Source organism: Aedes aegypti, chromosome 2, assembly GCF_002204515.2.
Source record: "Aedes aegypti strain LVP_AGWG chromosome 2, AaegL5.0 Primary Assembly, whole genome shotgun sequence".
Lineage (NCBI taxonomy): Eukaryota > Metazoa > Arthropoda > Insecta > Diptera > Culicidae > Aedes > Aedes aegypti.
Window position 1 is genome coordinate 225,828,707 of NC_035108.1, and position 14,035 is coordinate 225,842,741.

General features: G+C 34.7%; 1 protein-coding gene across 3 annotated transcripts in view; it reads left to right on the forward strand.

The window, feature by feature from the left end:
• The window catches only part of LOC5564742 (plexin-B), a 177,726-nt gene extending 168,225 nt beyond the window's left edge, over positions 1-9,501 (forward strand). For 2 of the 3 annotated variants that reach the window (XM_021844154.1, XM_021844155.1), the window contains exon 15: positions 9,020-9,460. In XM_021844154.1, coding sequence (XP_021699846.1) covers positions 9,020-9,036 — 17 coding nt within the window. In that variant the 3' untranslated portion in view covers positions 9,037-9,460. Of the gene's footprint in view, positions 1-9,019 lie in introns of all 3 variants that reach the window. The other variant, XM_021844153.1, reaches the window with a different exon arrangement.
• Positions 9,502-14,035: the final 4,534 nt, after the last annotated feature.

Genomic DNA, 14,035 nt, shown 5'->3' on the forward strand with positions numbered 1-14,035 from the left:
ATACGGCACGTTTGAAATTTGCCATTTACATTGAGTTCATATGGATGTATGAAGATTATTTAGATGTTCGCATCAGGTTGTAAATATAACCAAATCGTTGCCTGATGCCCTACTTTTGAGTTTTGGGATAGCCAGGACAAAAAATTGTGTAATAAAAAAGGTATAAAAAAGATAACAATTTGAAAGTAGTGAAATTTGTAGTCGTGCTGTTAGTGTCACCATGTGTTTCGATCCCGACTCCACTGATGCTTGCGTGATTTTTTTGAGACAATATCAGAGTGACCATCGTCTCATGGAAATAGTCATAGAACAGCAAATTGGAAAGCAATTGCTGGGCTCATCATTGCTTTTTTTTTAATATGGTACTATGAGTCAATACTAAGTCGTAAAACACCGACTCTTTAAGGTTTCACTGTATAATACAATTTTATTTTCGTAAAATGGATTAAACAGAAAATGTGGTGGGAAAGAAAGCAAAGCGAACTACAGCCAGCTATTATGTTCTGATAAGCATTCGAATCCTACTAATATATATTCGATACCAGCAGAGTTTCGTTGAACTATTTTCAAGTTCAAAATTTTGCTTCATTTCTCATAGCAAATAAAAAGAAAATATTTAAATCTCAAGCGTTTTCGATAACAACCTTTCGGTTGTCGCGAATTTTTGTAACGCGAGTACCCAAGTAACCGTGAAGCCCTATATGAATACACTATTTCTGCTTTACATTGCACTATAAAATTATGAGTTAGGGTAATATTATCCTATAGAGCTCAATAAAGTACAAATAAAGTTGAAAAAGGCCCCACAATAGTTGTTTTAATGCAATCAAGGTTACTGATACTCGCCTCGTGCGACTCGAAATCGCTTGCCGCTTATGAACGCGTTCGGAAAAACGAGAGCAAAGCATTATTCCCGAATGAATGAACCGATAGCATCGTCGGGAGGCTTGTGAGAGCCTTCTGCGGGGAGAGTGTTTGCGCATTTTGCCACTCAGTCTGGCTCGATTCTAACAACTCTTCGGGGAATGTTGCGATCGGGGAAGAGTGCAAGCAGCAATGAAAGCTCACTGCGAGTTTTGACTAACGCTCGCCGCGAGTCGTTGGGGACCGGCTCGTAGGATCTTGGAAAGAAAAATTGTTGCTGCCGTGGAATGAAGGATAGCGCGTTGCGCACGTTGCGTGTGGGTAGAAATGCTGGTATGTGATTAAACGTGCGGGATTACGCCTAGTCGGATTTGGTGTCTTCACCGCACTTGTTCAACATGAGATGACAAATAGGTACGGTGAGGAAACCAAACCGATGCGATTCCGCAATTTTATCAACTCCGCACGCTATGTCTAAACCGTTCGATTATAAAAATCGAACGTACATCGGTTTTTTTCTCACTAGAGCACAGTGTTTGGGTTATATTTTCATAATCAAAAAGTTTTAAAATATTCCACCGGCGGTTTTTTTTTTTCACTTTTTAGTGATTTTGCATGCTAAAACCCATGGAAATCCCGTTTTTAGACGCATTTCAGCCCATACAAAATGAATGGAAACAAATTTACCGATAGAATATTTTGAAACCTTCCTATCGTGAAAATATAGACCAAATACTGATCTCTAGCGAGAAAAAATTCGATGTACATTAGATTTTTATTATCGTCTGACTCAGACATAGCGTGCTCCGCACTCTATAATATTATAATGTTAGCCTCTAAAACTCCAATTTGTTCAACAGGTTCTGCTAAACAAATGTCTGAATTTAATCAGTGCACAGCACACCATTTCAACGATGTAGCGGAGAGAAGTCAGCATTATGTTAAACCAGTATGAGGCATACTGAGTCCTACTTTTCACAGCAATCTTTTATTAGTCACACATCGGATTATTTTCTCGCTAGAGATCAATATATGGGCCATATTTTCATGATCGGAAGAAATCAAAAATTCTATCGGTGAAATGCGTCAAAATGGGTATTTCCTTGATTATTAGTATGAAAAATGAATAAATAGGGGATAGGAGGGGGTACCAATGTGAACCATGCACCGTAGCAACCTCGATAGCAATCATGATGACTCTTTCTTGACCAGCGTTTTTGAGACTCCTACACTGCACTATGGCATTTGTAACAAATTTCAATTTCAATTTCTATTATATTTTTCATTTTACAATATTTCCTCCCTTAAGCTAAGTATGCTGTTCCGCTCAAGAAAAGTAAAAATTTCTGCCCAAGAAATGGTCAAGAAATTTCCTACAGTGAGCTCCATTTGAATTGACATTTCTTTTCAACTGCGTACTACGATCGAAGAAAAATGCTTTTCTTGAGTATTTCTTGCAAGAAATTTCCCACGCATCGAGATAGGCGATTACTTTTCTGTTGAAGTGCATACTTCGCTTTATTGTTTGTTCATTTTACACTCAGGATAAACAGTAGCGCAGCCAGGATTTTATTGCAAGGCCGTGTTATTGGAAGATTGAAAAGGACAGCAAGTTTTGTGGAATATATCTCGCTTCACATAAAGTCGTTTGGCATACGACCATTTGGCATAAGGTCGTTTGGCATAATGGTCGTTTTTCATGATGAGTTATTAAATCACCACCAGATCAAAACATAATATTTTACTTATTTAAAAATTATTTGATCGGTGTTCAGACAGACTGGACTAAGTGTTTTTTAAAGGTTTCAGGACAACATACCCCAGGCAAGTGAAATATCTAAATATTTGCATCATTTGCAGTGATAATGGAACTTACTTATTTGATGACACATATTTATCGAAAGAACATCATAAAAATCAGAATTGATAAAGTCATGAACGGGGCCCATATAGCCGTAGCGGTAAACGCGCAGCTATTCAGCATGACCATGCTGAGGGTCGTGGGTTCAAATCCCGCTAGTCGAGGATCTTTTCGTAAAGGAAATTTTCTCGATTCCCAGGGCATAGAGTATCTTCGTACCTGCCACACGATATACACATGCAAAAATGGTCAATCGGCAAAGAAAGCTCTCAGTTAATAACTATGGAAGTGCTCATAAGAACACGAATCTGAGAAGCATGCTTTGTCTCAGTTGGAACGTAACGCCAGAAAGAAGAAGAAGATGAACGTATCTTTAGAAGGCCAAAATACACAGCGCAACAAAATTGACATTTTTGGCGTGTCTCAAGGATCAAATTATGTGTCTCTAGATTTGAGATTGCTGCATCTGACGCCGTTCTCAGAAATGTTCCAGCGCATCACAATGTTATGCTATAGGTCGCCAAAGTTGTATAAAACACTGTTTTCATTGATGTTTACATGAAATTTAAAATAAGATTTTTAGTGATCTTTTCCACCAAGCACTCCAGATATAACTTTACCTTTCGTTCCAGATTTAATTTGGTTGAAATTGCACGATTAAATTAAAAAAAAAAAACGATTTTTCGACATGCCGTCTTTATACAAAACTATTAGTTTCTCTCATATTGCAAAATACAATACTTTTCAAAATCATCAAAAACTAGCTTTTGAGTATCGAAAATATTATGAACTTTGTTGATAAGTATTGTCATACACATCAAATTGAAGTTCTGTGACAAATTAAAGCAAATAAATTGTCATACAAGCTGGAAAACATACAAGTGCATACAAGTTGGCCGAAATAGTCAAATTTCACATTTTCAACCATCAGTATCTTAAAAAGTAGACGTACTACGATATTTTTGAAAACGGCCATGGATGTAGCAACCCTAAATTTAGTTAATAGCGGTATTTTGGTGCTTGAGACAAAAACGTGTTCCGCAGTGATATCATCTAGGCGTGTCTATCTGAACTCCGACCATTTATGCTGCACTTTCAATAACTAACACACTTTTTCAATGCGTTTTGACGATATTGACACCTACGCATACATTTCTGACGAGATTCCAAGCGTGGTTTATTTTCAGAGATTTGTCGAGCACAAGTCGGTACAAATGCCTAGCTCCACATAGATAATGATTTAACTTTACCAAATTGAAAATACATAAACACAACCAATGTTTAAAACAGTTCACTATAAAGCCCGATTCGCTGCTGACAAGTAATTTCTCGGCCTATCTTGATGCATGGGAAATTTCTGCAAGAAATCGATCAAGAATGCGCTTTTTTCTGATCGCAGTACGCAGTTGAAAAGAAATGTCAGTTCAAATGGGAGTCGCTGTAGAAAATTTCTGCAAGGAATCGGCGAGAAATTTCTCTAGCGATTCCTTTTCAGTAGCAAATCAGGCTTAAATGCAAAATTTTATGAAAGCTTTGACGGTCAGGATTTTTCCGTGTCGTTTTTATTTATTTTTTTCGCTTCCTAGCCTTGAATGAAATTATAGACCAGCAATATTGATGAAAATTAACAACAAAGCTTAACTAAATATTAGGTATTTTACAACAAAAAACAGTCTGTGTTTGACAGAAGGCAAAATATATAATTTGAACAGTAAAAGACGGACCGCCAAAAATATTGCAACATAAAGAAACTTAAAACATCGAATGTGATGTTTAAAACCATTGGAGTAGCTGAAGTTATCGGTTTCTTTCATTTAGTTTGTTTTGCTAATAAACTGGACAAGTAAATTTGTCATCATTATTTCAAAAGGAAGTTAAATAAAGACCACAATTTATTCATAATGCATTGGGAAATCCAACAATAGACTGTGCTTCGAGTGATTATCCAAAGAGAAAATCGGTTAAGTCTTTTCGATCACTACAGTTACGATATACGAATACAATACTGAATGTGATAAAAGAAGGAATGTGTACAGTTAAAATATTTAACAAAATCCGACCATAATGTTTGCAGCATAACAGCTCGAGAGAACAATTTATGTTTGTTTGAAATAAAAAAATCAGATTAAAACCTTCCATAGCTATAATTACGAGGACAGTTTACACGTAGAAAAATAGTTTACCTAAATTTTGAGTTTACGTTACCCAAAATTAAGTATATCGATGATACTTAAACCTAAAATTCTCTTTCTTCCAATAGGGATACTTTGTCCCAGTAAGCCAAATTTGAGCAAAACAAACTTTTTTCAAGCTTGGGTTGTAAAAACTCAATTTTGCGGTAAATTAACACAAAATTGAGAATATTTTTCTAATGGAAATAAAGGCTACCTAGTTGGGACCTTGGAAAGTTAGCCAAAACTGAGTAATTGGGCTCAACTACGGAATTGCGTTGAAACAACCCAAAATTGAGTTGAGTCCTATCTCCGTGCATACTAAATAAGCCGAAGCATACCTTAGATAATTTTAGAGAATAGGATTATGAGATAAGGTATCTTTTTTGCACCAATTCATTCCAAAATAAGCCTGAAATCGTCAGTAGAGTTCAAGAGAAACGTGGAAATGAATTCCACCTAAAAAAAACTGTTTTTTTTAGACTCTTTACGCCAAACGACTATTACGAAAAATGACCTTTATTCCAATATGCTTCATGGCATATGGCCTTATGCCAAACGACATCAGGCCAAATGACTTACCACCATTTTTGAGAATGTACTATATATCTAGGGAATACAGTAAACCGAGCGGTTTCGATCTTGACAAGAAAAACGACGGTAACGAATGTAATGTATGTAATTCGACGGTATCGGTTGTTCAAATCAATATAAGTTGGCGTGAGAGGCGTGTGTTCTAACCACTATATCAGGTCCGTCCCCTTACCACCCCACATTGTCACTGCTATAAGTGTATAAACCAATAAACCAATTTTTGTGGAACTGTTGCTGAATAAAAATTTTCAAAACGGAAACGAATTCACCTGGCGTTTTATTTCCCGGTCCTTCTATCTTCAAGGTATAACAAAATTTACCATGAAATGTGTTGTTTTGTGATAAAAATTTCATCCCAATTTTCTACTAACAAATTTACAGCATATCATACAGACATCATTTGGTTGACTTCTTATATAACGCCTCAAACCTATAACCATTCGAACGACTAGCCGCATCGCAGTGAACGCTCGTCGCGAGTGGTAAATTGCACTCCTGACAAACGGAACTCTTCCATAAGGAGTCATCGGGTAGATCGGTCATAGTAAAAATCATGCAATAACGAGCAGCACGCTGAGTGACGCATGTTCGGTTCGCCAACGGCGGTAACTCAAAGAGCAGCAGGAGAATGTGAAAGATGCAAAAAACAGAATGATGGTTTCCCTTTCGCGAGAGAGAAGCTCTTGCGTACGAAAAGAGAACTGCTACCTTGTAGTACTTCTCCATCTCCGACGATGGAGCAACACAGCGATTTTCGTTTCGTTGTGATGATACGCAACCTTGAATGCAATACATGCAGGCATGATTGCTGCCATTGCTAATGCAATATAAAAGCACAAGCTTCAATAAAACTTTTGAGTATGCATACTTAGTGCATGACGTATATGTGCTTTAGAAAGTGCTCACTTAAAGTTAACCAAAACAAAATAAACAAAAAATGCTCTCACTGCCGTTATTCGATCTGCAAGTATTTATTGTTCTTCAAGTAAGGCTCGGAACGGGATTCGAACTCAGGTTGCTGATGTGATGCTGATCGATGTAGTGAATTTCTGGTGCGCTGTTCCTCGATGCCATAAGAGCTGCTGAAATCTGATGTTCTAAACACACTATTTAAGTTACGTTCTTTAGACAAGGGTTGTTAGAATTATTATTCTGAGAAAAAATAGAGAAAGAAGAAAGTTCAAACAAATTGAAATTGTGATGTCGGGTCCATTGATTTTCATAGGTTTCTCCATTATTAGGCCTCCGTTTAAGCCTGTTACGATCTGCTATGTTTCGGAAAAATCACGATACAAAATCGCCAAACCATTTGGCTATCCCGTTTACGCCAGCAAAATCAAATGGGCCATGGATTCGAACGAATAGGGAATAGGATTCGATCGAAAATTGGATCCGCCGTAAACATGAATGAGGGTGCACAACAAGCGCTCTACAGAACTTTTCTGCAAGCAGGGGTCAATTAATTTTCAGATTAGTTCGGCTTTGGCTTCAAGTTCGTTCGTTAGAAGTGGTTGTACAAATAATGTCAAATGTCATGTTAGTATGAGAAACTGTTCTTCAGCGTTTTTGTTTTGAACATGATCATAATTTTTATTTTTTCTTTCATTTTTTTATTATGCTAAATATAAACATTGAAAGCATTAGCTATGGGTTTTATAGTGCAATAAATGCATGCAAATTTTAGGGCGATGAAGCATTAATGCCATCATGCAATGTTAATGCAACTAAAAAACATGCAACGATTTGACACTTTTGTAATGCAGTTTTAAAGTATCATTGCTAAACATATGCTAATAAAAAGCAACTTGGTAATACAGATGCTAATTTAAAATCAAATTGGGGCAATGATATAATGCATGTGGTTACTTGGGTAGTCGCGCTGTACTTTGTACGCCCTTGGTTTTTCATGTTCAACATGAAATATCTCGCGATCGAGATTAAATTTAGAAAAACGATCTTCGACAAAGTTGTTTAGGAGATCAAGGGCTGATATGCGGTAATTATTCAGTTTCGGAGTTCCACCAGCATCCGGCGCTGTGCATGAAAGTTGTGTAACGGGCGTGCAAAAAAAGTTTCCAACCATTTTTTTTTCGCCAAAACCTTATTTTTTCATGAAACGTCGAGAAATGGTGTTACCTTTTTTACACGGTTTTTGAAATTTGGAACTGGAAACTTTTTTTGCATGGTACACATCCCCGGTGCAAAAACAGAATCGGGCATATTTTCGATTGATATTAAAACGAGTCTGCGATAAAATGAATGCCGTAAAATGGGGCGAATGGAAACACTTTCCGACATGTTTGAATGTGTACAACTTAAACCGTGTGGATAAAAACCAATTTAATTACCCTTAAATATGGGTCGCGGCTTCCTTTGCTAAGACCCCAATTGCTGTTAAAAAATAAAAATTGTATCGTACAAAGATTTATGAAAATGTTGTATGTTTCTATTCACCCCGCAATTGGGCAAATAGAAACACTGTTCAGTAAATGTCAATATTTTTTTCATTTTAATGGAAAAATAAACACATTTTCAAGTACATCTTGAAGAAATATCAACATGTATTTACATAGTGAAGGAAAAAAATGTTTTTTTTTTTAAACAAAGTTCAATTTTCAATCATTTTTGAAATCAGCCAAAATGGCGGATGTTTCAAGCTATCAAAAATGATTGAGATTTCAATATTTTCTTCTTAATTTTTTAATGAGAAATGTAGCAATACTCTGTTGGTATTGAACTAATGGAAAAAAAATATTTCAGTCAATTTTTAAAGTTTATCATTACACAATAGTCGCATTTTTAACTGAAGGTCGCTTTGTTTCTATTCGCCCAACTTTTTCTATTCACCCCGTTTTACAGTGCTTCAGTTTTATATTCTAATAGTGTTTATACATGTACCACGAATAAATTTATAATTATATAAAAAGAAAACATCACAAAAATAAAAAAATAAATTATAGCAGAATGAAAACAATATATGATATTGAATATTTCAATGACAAATTGATATCAACTTGATGCTGAAAACAAGATATGTTTTCGACTTGCTTTCTTTTTTATGCTGGACTTTGCTCGGGCATAAATCACAGCTGTTGTACAAAGTACAACAGCGCGACAGCCCGAAGGTTAAAAACTTGTTTTTTTTTTCGATTTTTAACATGAATACAAATTATTACAGTTTTTATGATTTCATTTTTTTTTATCTCAAACTCAATACATTGTCATGTTCTACAATGATCCGCTTGAAAAAGTTTATATTTTTACATTCAATTAAGCAAAGCCGAATGCCGAATAGTTTGTAATTTAATTATTCGGCCTCAATATTTGATTGAAAAAAAAACTCATTATTCTGACAAATAAAACCGTATATTTGGCCAAATCCAATGTCACTCTAAAAATTTGCATTCTAATTAATCTGTCTAATGATATAAAAACATTAATTTCGAAAGCATAACGCGATTTAAGAAATAATAGTAAACTGATAATCTATGACAAATGTAACTTTTAATGTTTAATTTTGTATTTGCAGGACAAAACTATTTATAATACGAAACATTTGTTGATTGCGACCTTCGCAAAAAAGTATGGACTGGACGGATATTGCAGTGTTTATTTAGAGATCTGATGTAATTGGTCGCGATTCGCCTCCATTTGGAAGTACTATTTTATCCGAAATTTTAGAATTTAAGCAAATCGGCTTCAGCAAATACAGCTTATTATTGATTAATTTGAAGGCCGAAAGTTTATTCACGTGTTTATGTTTAATTACGTGCCAAGCTTATTTATTCTAATTTTGTATATAATTCTGAATTGTGACAGATCTGACAGTTTTCTGATAACGCCATTTTTATGACTGATTTGTATGGAATTAGAAATCATAGACACCTGTAAATAAGTATTAGAAAGCAACTTTCCATTCATTTTATATGTGTAATAATTGAGTCAAGCTTTGTAGTTAGGCGTTTATAAACGAGTGGCTCTAGTGAGATAAAGAATGAAACGTATACCTAATTGAGTTATATAGTGTAAATTTACGATGACAGCCCTGTAGCTAATTAATTCACCCTTTCTTTCCCACGAGGTTTTTCGTAGTTTAAAAATAGAAAAAGAGATATCTGGATAAATCACCAGAACAAAAGTTGTAAAGTTTTACTCGAAAATATGAATAAAACTGAGAAAAATATGTATTGTGATGGATCACCTGTGATCCATTAGGAAGATAACTGCAACTAGGGTAAAAAAGAGGCATCAATATTTTTTCCATTTCATTGTTTTTACTTATACATTCTATTTGAACAGTGTGTTCTGCACACCTCTCGTCAATTCTGGAGGAAAATAAAAAGCTGGGAATAAGTTTTTGTCTTTTTTGAGACACAAGCAAACATCACACTTAGTGCATTTAAATGATTTTAATGGTCATTGATATATGCACAGAACGGTATTCAACGGGCCATTGTTCTACTCCGTCATACCGTGCTTATAGCTATTGCTGAGTATGTTGGTTTGTTGATCGTCCTCAGCAGCTTACAATTTTCTTTCCAACTTAAAATCATTCTCCAATACATGATGATAGTTTTGTTTTCGAAAAGAGAGGGTAGAACAGAATTGACAAAAATGTCGTTTTATTCGCAATGGATCACCTAACTTTCCGCAAAATCAATAGTTTTGTGTAAAGAATATTCTAAAAACTCTACTGAATCTTGGAAAAATAACTCAATTGAGCTTGTTTTTTTTTGTTTGGTGAAAATCATGTTTATAGGTATTTCTAAACATAGAAGTTTGAAAATCCACTTTATTTAAATTAGAAAAAATGCTGACTTTACTTCGGTTATTGTGCTATAACTAAAAATCCAAGTGATTATTTTTGATGAAACTTTGTACGTTATTTCATGAAACATATGTGAACATGTGGTGAAAAAATGGATATGATCTGACTTGTACAGTTTATATACGACATACGCAAAATGGTGGATGACCTGTGCTACCATGGGAAGGAAAGGGTTAAGGTGAAACCAATTTTGAATCTAATCAGGAACGATTGTCTACTATTTCTTCAGTTTAGTGCCTTTGAAAACGTGAGTAGTGCCCCAAGTCGGCCATTGTGACGATCATATTTGAATTCCGAGATGTTTCACCTTAAGTGGTAATGGAATTCTTCAAACCTAAAACGAAAATGTCTAATCTCATTGAGCAAGTAGTCTACATGTTGTTTTTGTTAATTGTAAGAGAGGTTTCCTTACCCTTCTGATTCGCAGCACGTCTCGATGGATTCTAAGACACAACCCCGAATGTCCCTTCCCCGAACAGCATTACCCTGATATACTATCCCGAAAGGCATTACCCGGAATAGTCACTAACTGATTCATGACATGTTCGATCTACAACGAAGACATGTAAAAGTTTTACAGAATCTTGTATTTTTCTGACTTTACAAAACATTTGGTGAGTTTTTTTACAGCTTGTTTATTTCTCTCGATTCTGTCTTTTAACATAGGCGCGCTAATGTGATATTCTGAAAGCCAAGCTGCTAGGGCATGGCGGGGCAAGATGGCCACCTTAAGGATAACCCGATGGAACTGGAACCGTTCACGGGTTTAAAAAATGAATAAAAATTTCATTGAATACAATTGCTAAACAAAAAAAAATTTTGTCGGCGTCCATTTATTACGTAGCGATAAAATTGGAATTTTTTGATCCTCTCCCCTTTTCCGTAACGCTTAAGTAACCTCCTTCCCCTTGAAGCGTTAAGTAACTTGTTGACGGCACCTATTTCAGTTGAATACACTGCGAGGCAAGTTGAGCACTCCTGCGGGGCAAAAAGGGCACTCCTTTAAATAACATTTTTTAACCTATCAATGGTTTCCAATTGATACAAATATATAATATATAACCATTAATTTCTGTATATTTCAAATTATGTTTGAGCTGAAAATTATTCAATCCATTCTCAATTTAGATATATCAGAACAATACATATTTTATTTTACTAGAAATGAAAGTAAAGTAAAGGTAAACGACTATATAGTGGCTCAATTTTATGAATACAAGATAACCAACAGATGTAATATAGATATAGCAACTAGTCCCAGCATTGCTAAGCGTATTCTCATTTCCATAAAGGGTGCTCGTTTGGTCTCGACATGTTAAAATTACTTAAATCAAGTAAATTACTGTAGAAATGTTTGATTATTTTTTTTTCTTGGCTGAGATTCAGAAATTTGTTTGTTAGACGACCAGCACAATTTGTTATAAAAAAAAAAACAATGTTCCCACAAGTTATGATAATTTGGCCATATTTTTAAATGCTTACTTTCATAAAGGATGTTTGTTGGATGAACCGCAATTTAAGAGTGTATGACGTTATCAATACAATTCATTCACAATTTAATCATTGCATGACTTCATTGGTCGTGATTTAACTATTATAATTTTGAAATGCTGGATGAAGCTTCAGACCAATTTCTCAGGAGTGGCAAAATATTGAACAAATTTGTCGAAGCAGAATTGCACCACCCCGGTCAAAGCGTTGACTTGCGATCAAATAACCCTCTAATGCCCAACCCCGCCTTTAGACGGGGTACACTTTGTAATTTTTCGTAGCTCAGAAATAAAAATGATTTTATTTTTGGCTTAAACCTTGACTCAGATTACGCATATTAGGAAACATTTTTATGACTTTTGAAACTTTTTTGTATTTTTGAAAAATGTTTGAAAAATTATATTCTTTTGTAACCTACAAATGCCTGGGGTTCAGTGTAATACAAAAAATCGTACCTTTTATAATTTTCCACAATCAACCTATCATAGAAGAAGAACCAGGTGGTATACAAATAATATCAAACCTGTTTTCCTTTAGTTGCACGGAAAATAAACTATGTTCCAGAAAAAAATGAAAACTTAGTAGTACGAAAGTATTGTGAAAACTTAAATTTTTAGTTTTACTTAAAATCGATAACTAGAAGAGGCTTCAAGAAAAAAATGAAAATAAGGAAACGGATGATCAAAAATTAAAATTATAAAAATCAAAAACCAAAATTCACAAAGTCGCGAATTAAAATAAATCATTGCCAAAAACGTGTTCAGAACGATTTTAGATAACGAAAAAGGATATTTAGATCGGAAATAAAAATTTGGGTATTAGATGATTAAAACACGATAAACATTCAGCGTACTGATTAGTTTTGTGGCGATAGTTGTGAATCCGGCTATGCATCTTCGTATCATTTGATTGGCCAGTTGATGCACAATTGCAATTGTAGGTACTTAGTAAACTATTGTTGATTTGGTATAATGCACGCACATTTGTCATAACGGTCATTTGTCATAATGGCCATTTGACATAAACGGGATTGTAACTCGTTTTTCGAAAATGTGCATGTTTTTAATGAAAGATCTTTTTTCGATGTAGAACTTTTACTATGACGAGGATTTCCGATTTTCTATTATATACCTATCATATATATAAAATCCCAGAGTTGTCTGTCTGTCAGTAACGCTTTGAAATGTTTCATCAATTTTGAACACTACAACAGCAATTTCAGAGCACTACAACGGCCAATTGTAATATAAGAACATTACAATTGCAAACTGTGGAGCATTACAATAGCTCTTTGACAGAACATTCTGGAGTTCTCTGGAACTTTGTACATTCCAATTCGTAGAATATTCTCGAACCCTACATCATTGGCGTCTGTTTAGGAGTTAGGTTGATGACTAAAACGTGAACAAATCAACTTCAAGCAAATTGTAATTCGGTCACACTTGAATCGGGTTGGAGTTAAAAATGTGAAACGGGTTTCTTCAGTTCCAAATCAGGTTCAAAACCGAGTTCGACATATTCAAATGACCGATGAACATGAATGAGATGAATGTGCACTAAATATTGAAGTTTTATTAATTTACAGTGAAAACTTCTGAGTCTTTTCACCACAACTGTGATTTTGAAAAATTACAATGATTCATACTACATTGCAGCAGCTATTCGGGAGAATATGCTAGATATTTTGGGAAGATTCTACTCTCTAATAAGAATCTTCTGGAACTTCTAAAATATTTCACAACATAAGAAACACTACAACAGCATACAAGGATATAATTATTCCAGATTAGAACACTACAACAGTATTGAGCCACGTGCTAGATGGAGTATGGCCAGAGCATAAATTTGTGCGATTTTGCGGTCATCAGTAAATGTCATGCGATTTGAAATATTATACAGTGACTCAATTTCATTTTCGTACGGGGCACTGTTTTCATATCAAGTTGGTATATAACTAATAAATGGTGCATGGACTTCGATATACTTGATCAATAATGAAGGTTGTAGGTGTCATCTATTGTTTGGCAAAAACAAACTGTATTCATTTGCTTAAATCTTTGGAATAATAGAAAAGTATTGAGATTGTGTCTATAATTGACCCAATTCCATATTCGTACACCTAACAAAAAAGAAATATACAGCATTAAAAACTAATTTTTAATGGACTAGATGATTACTTAAGCTCTTCGTTGTGTTGTTCAGATGCAGTAGAATACATTTGGAAAA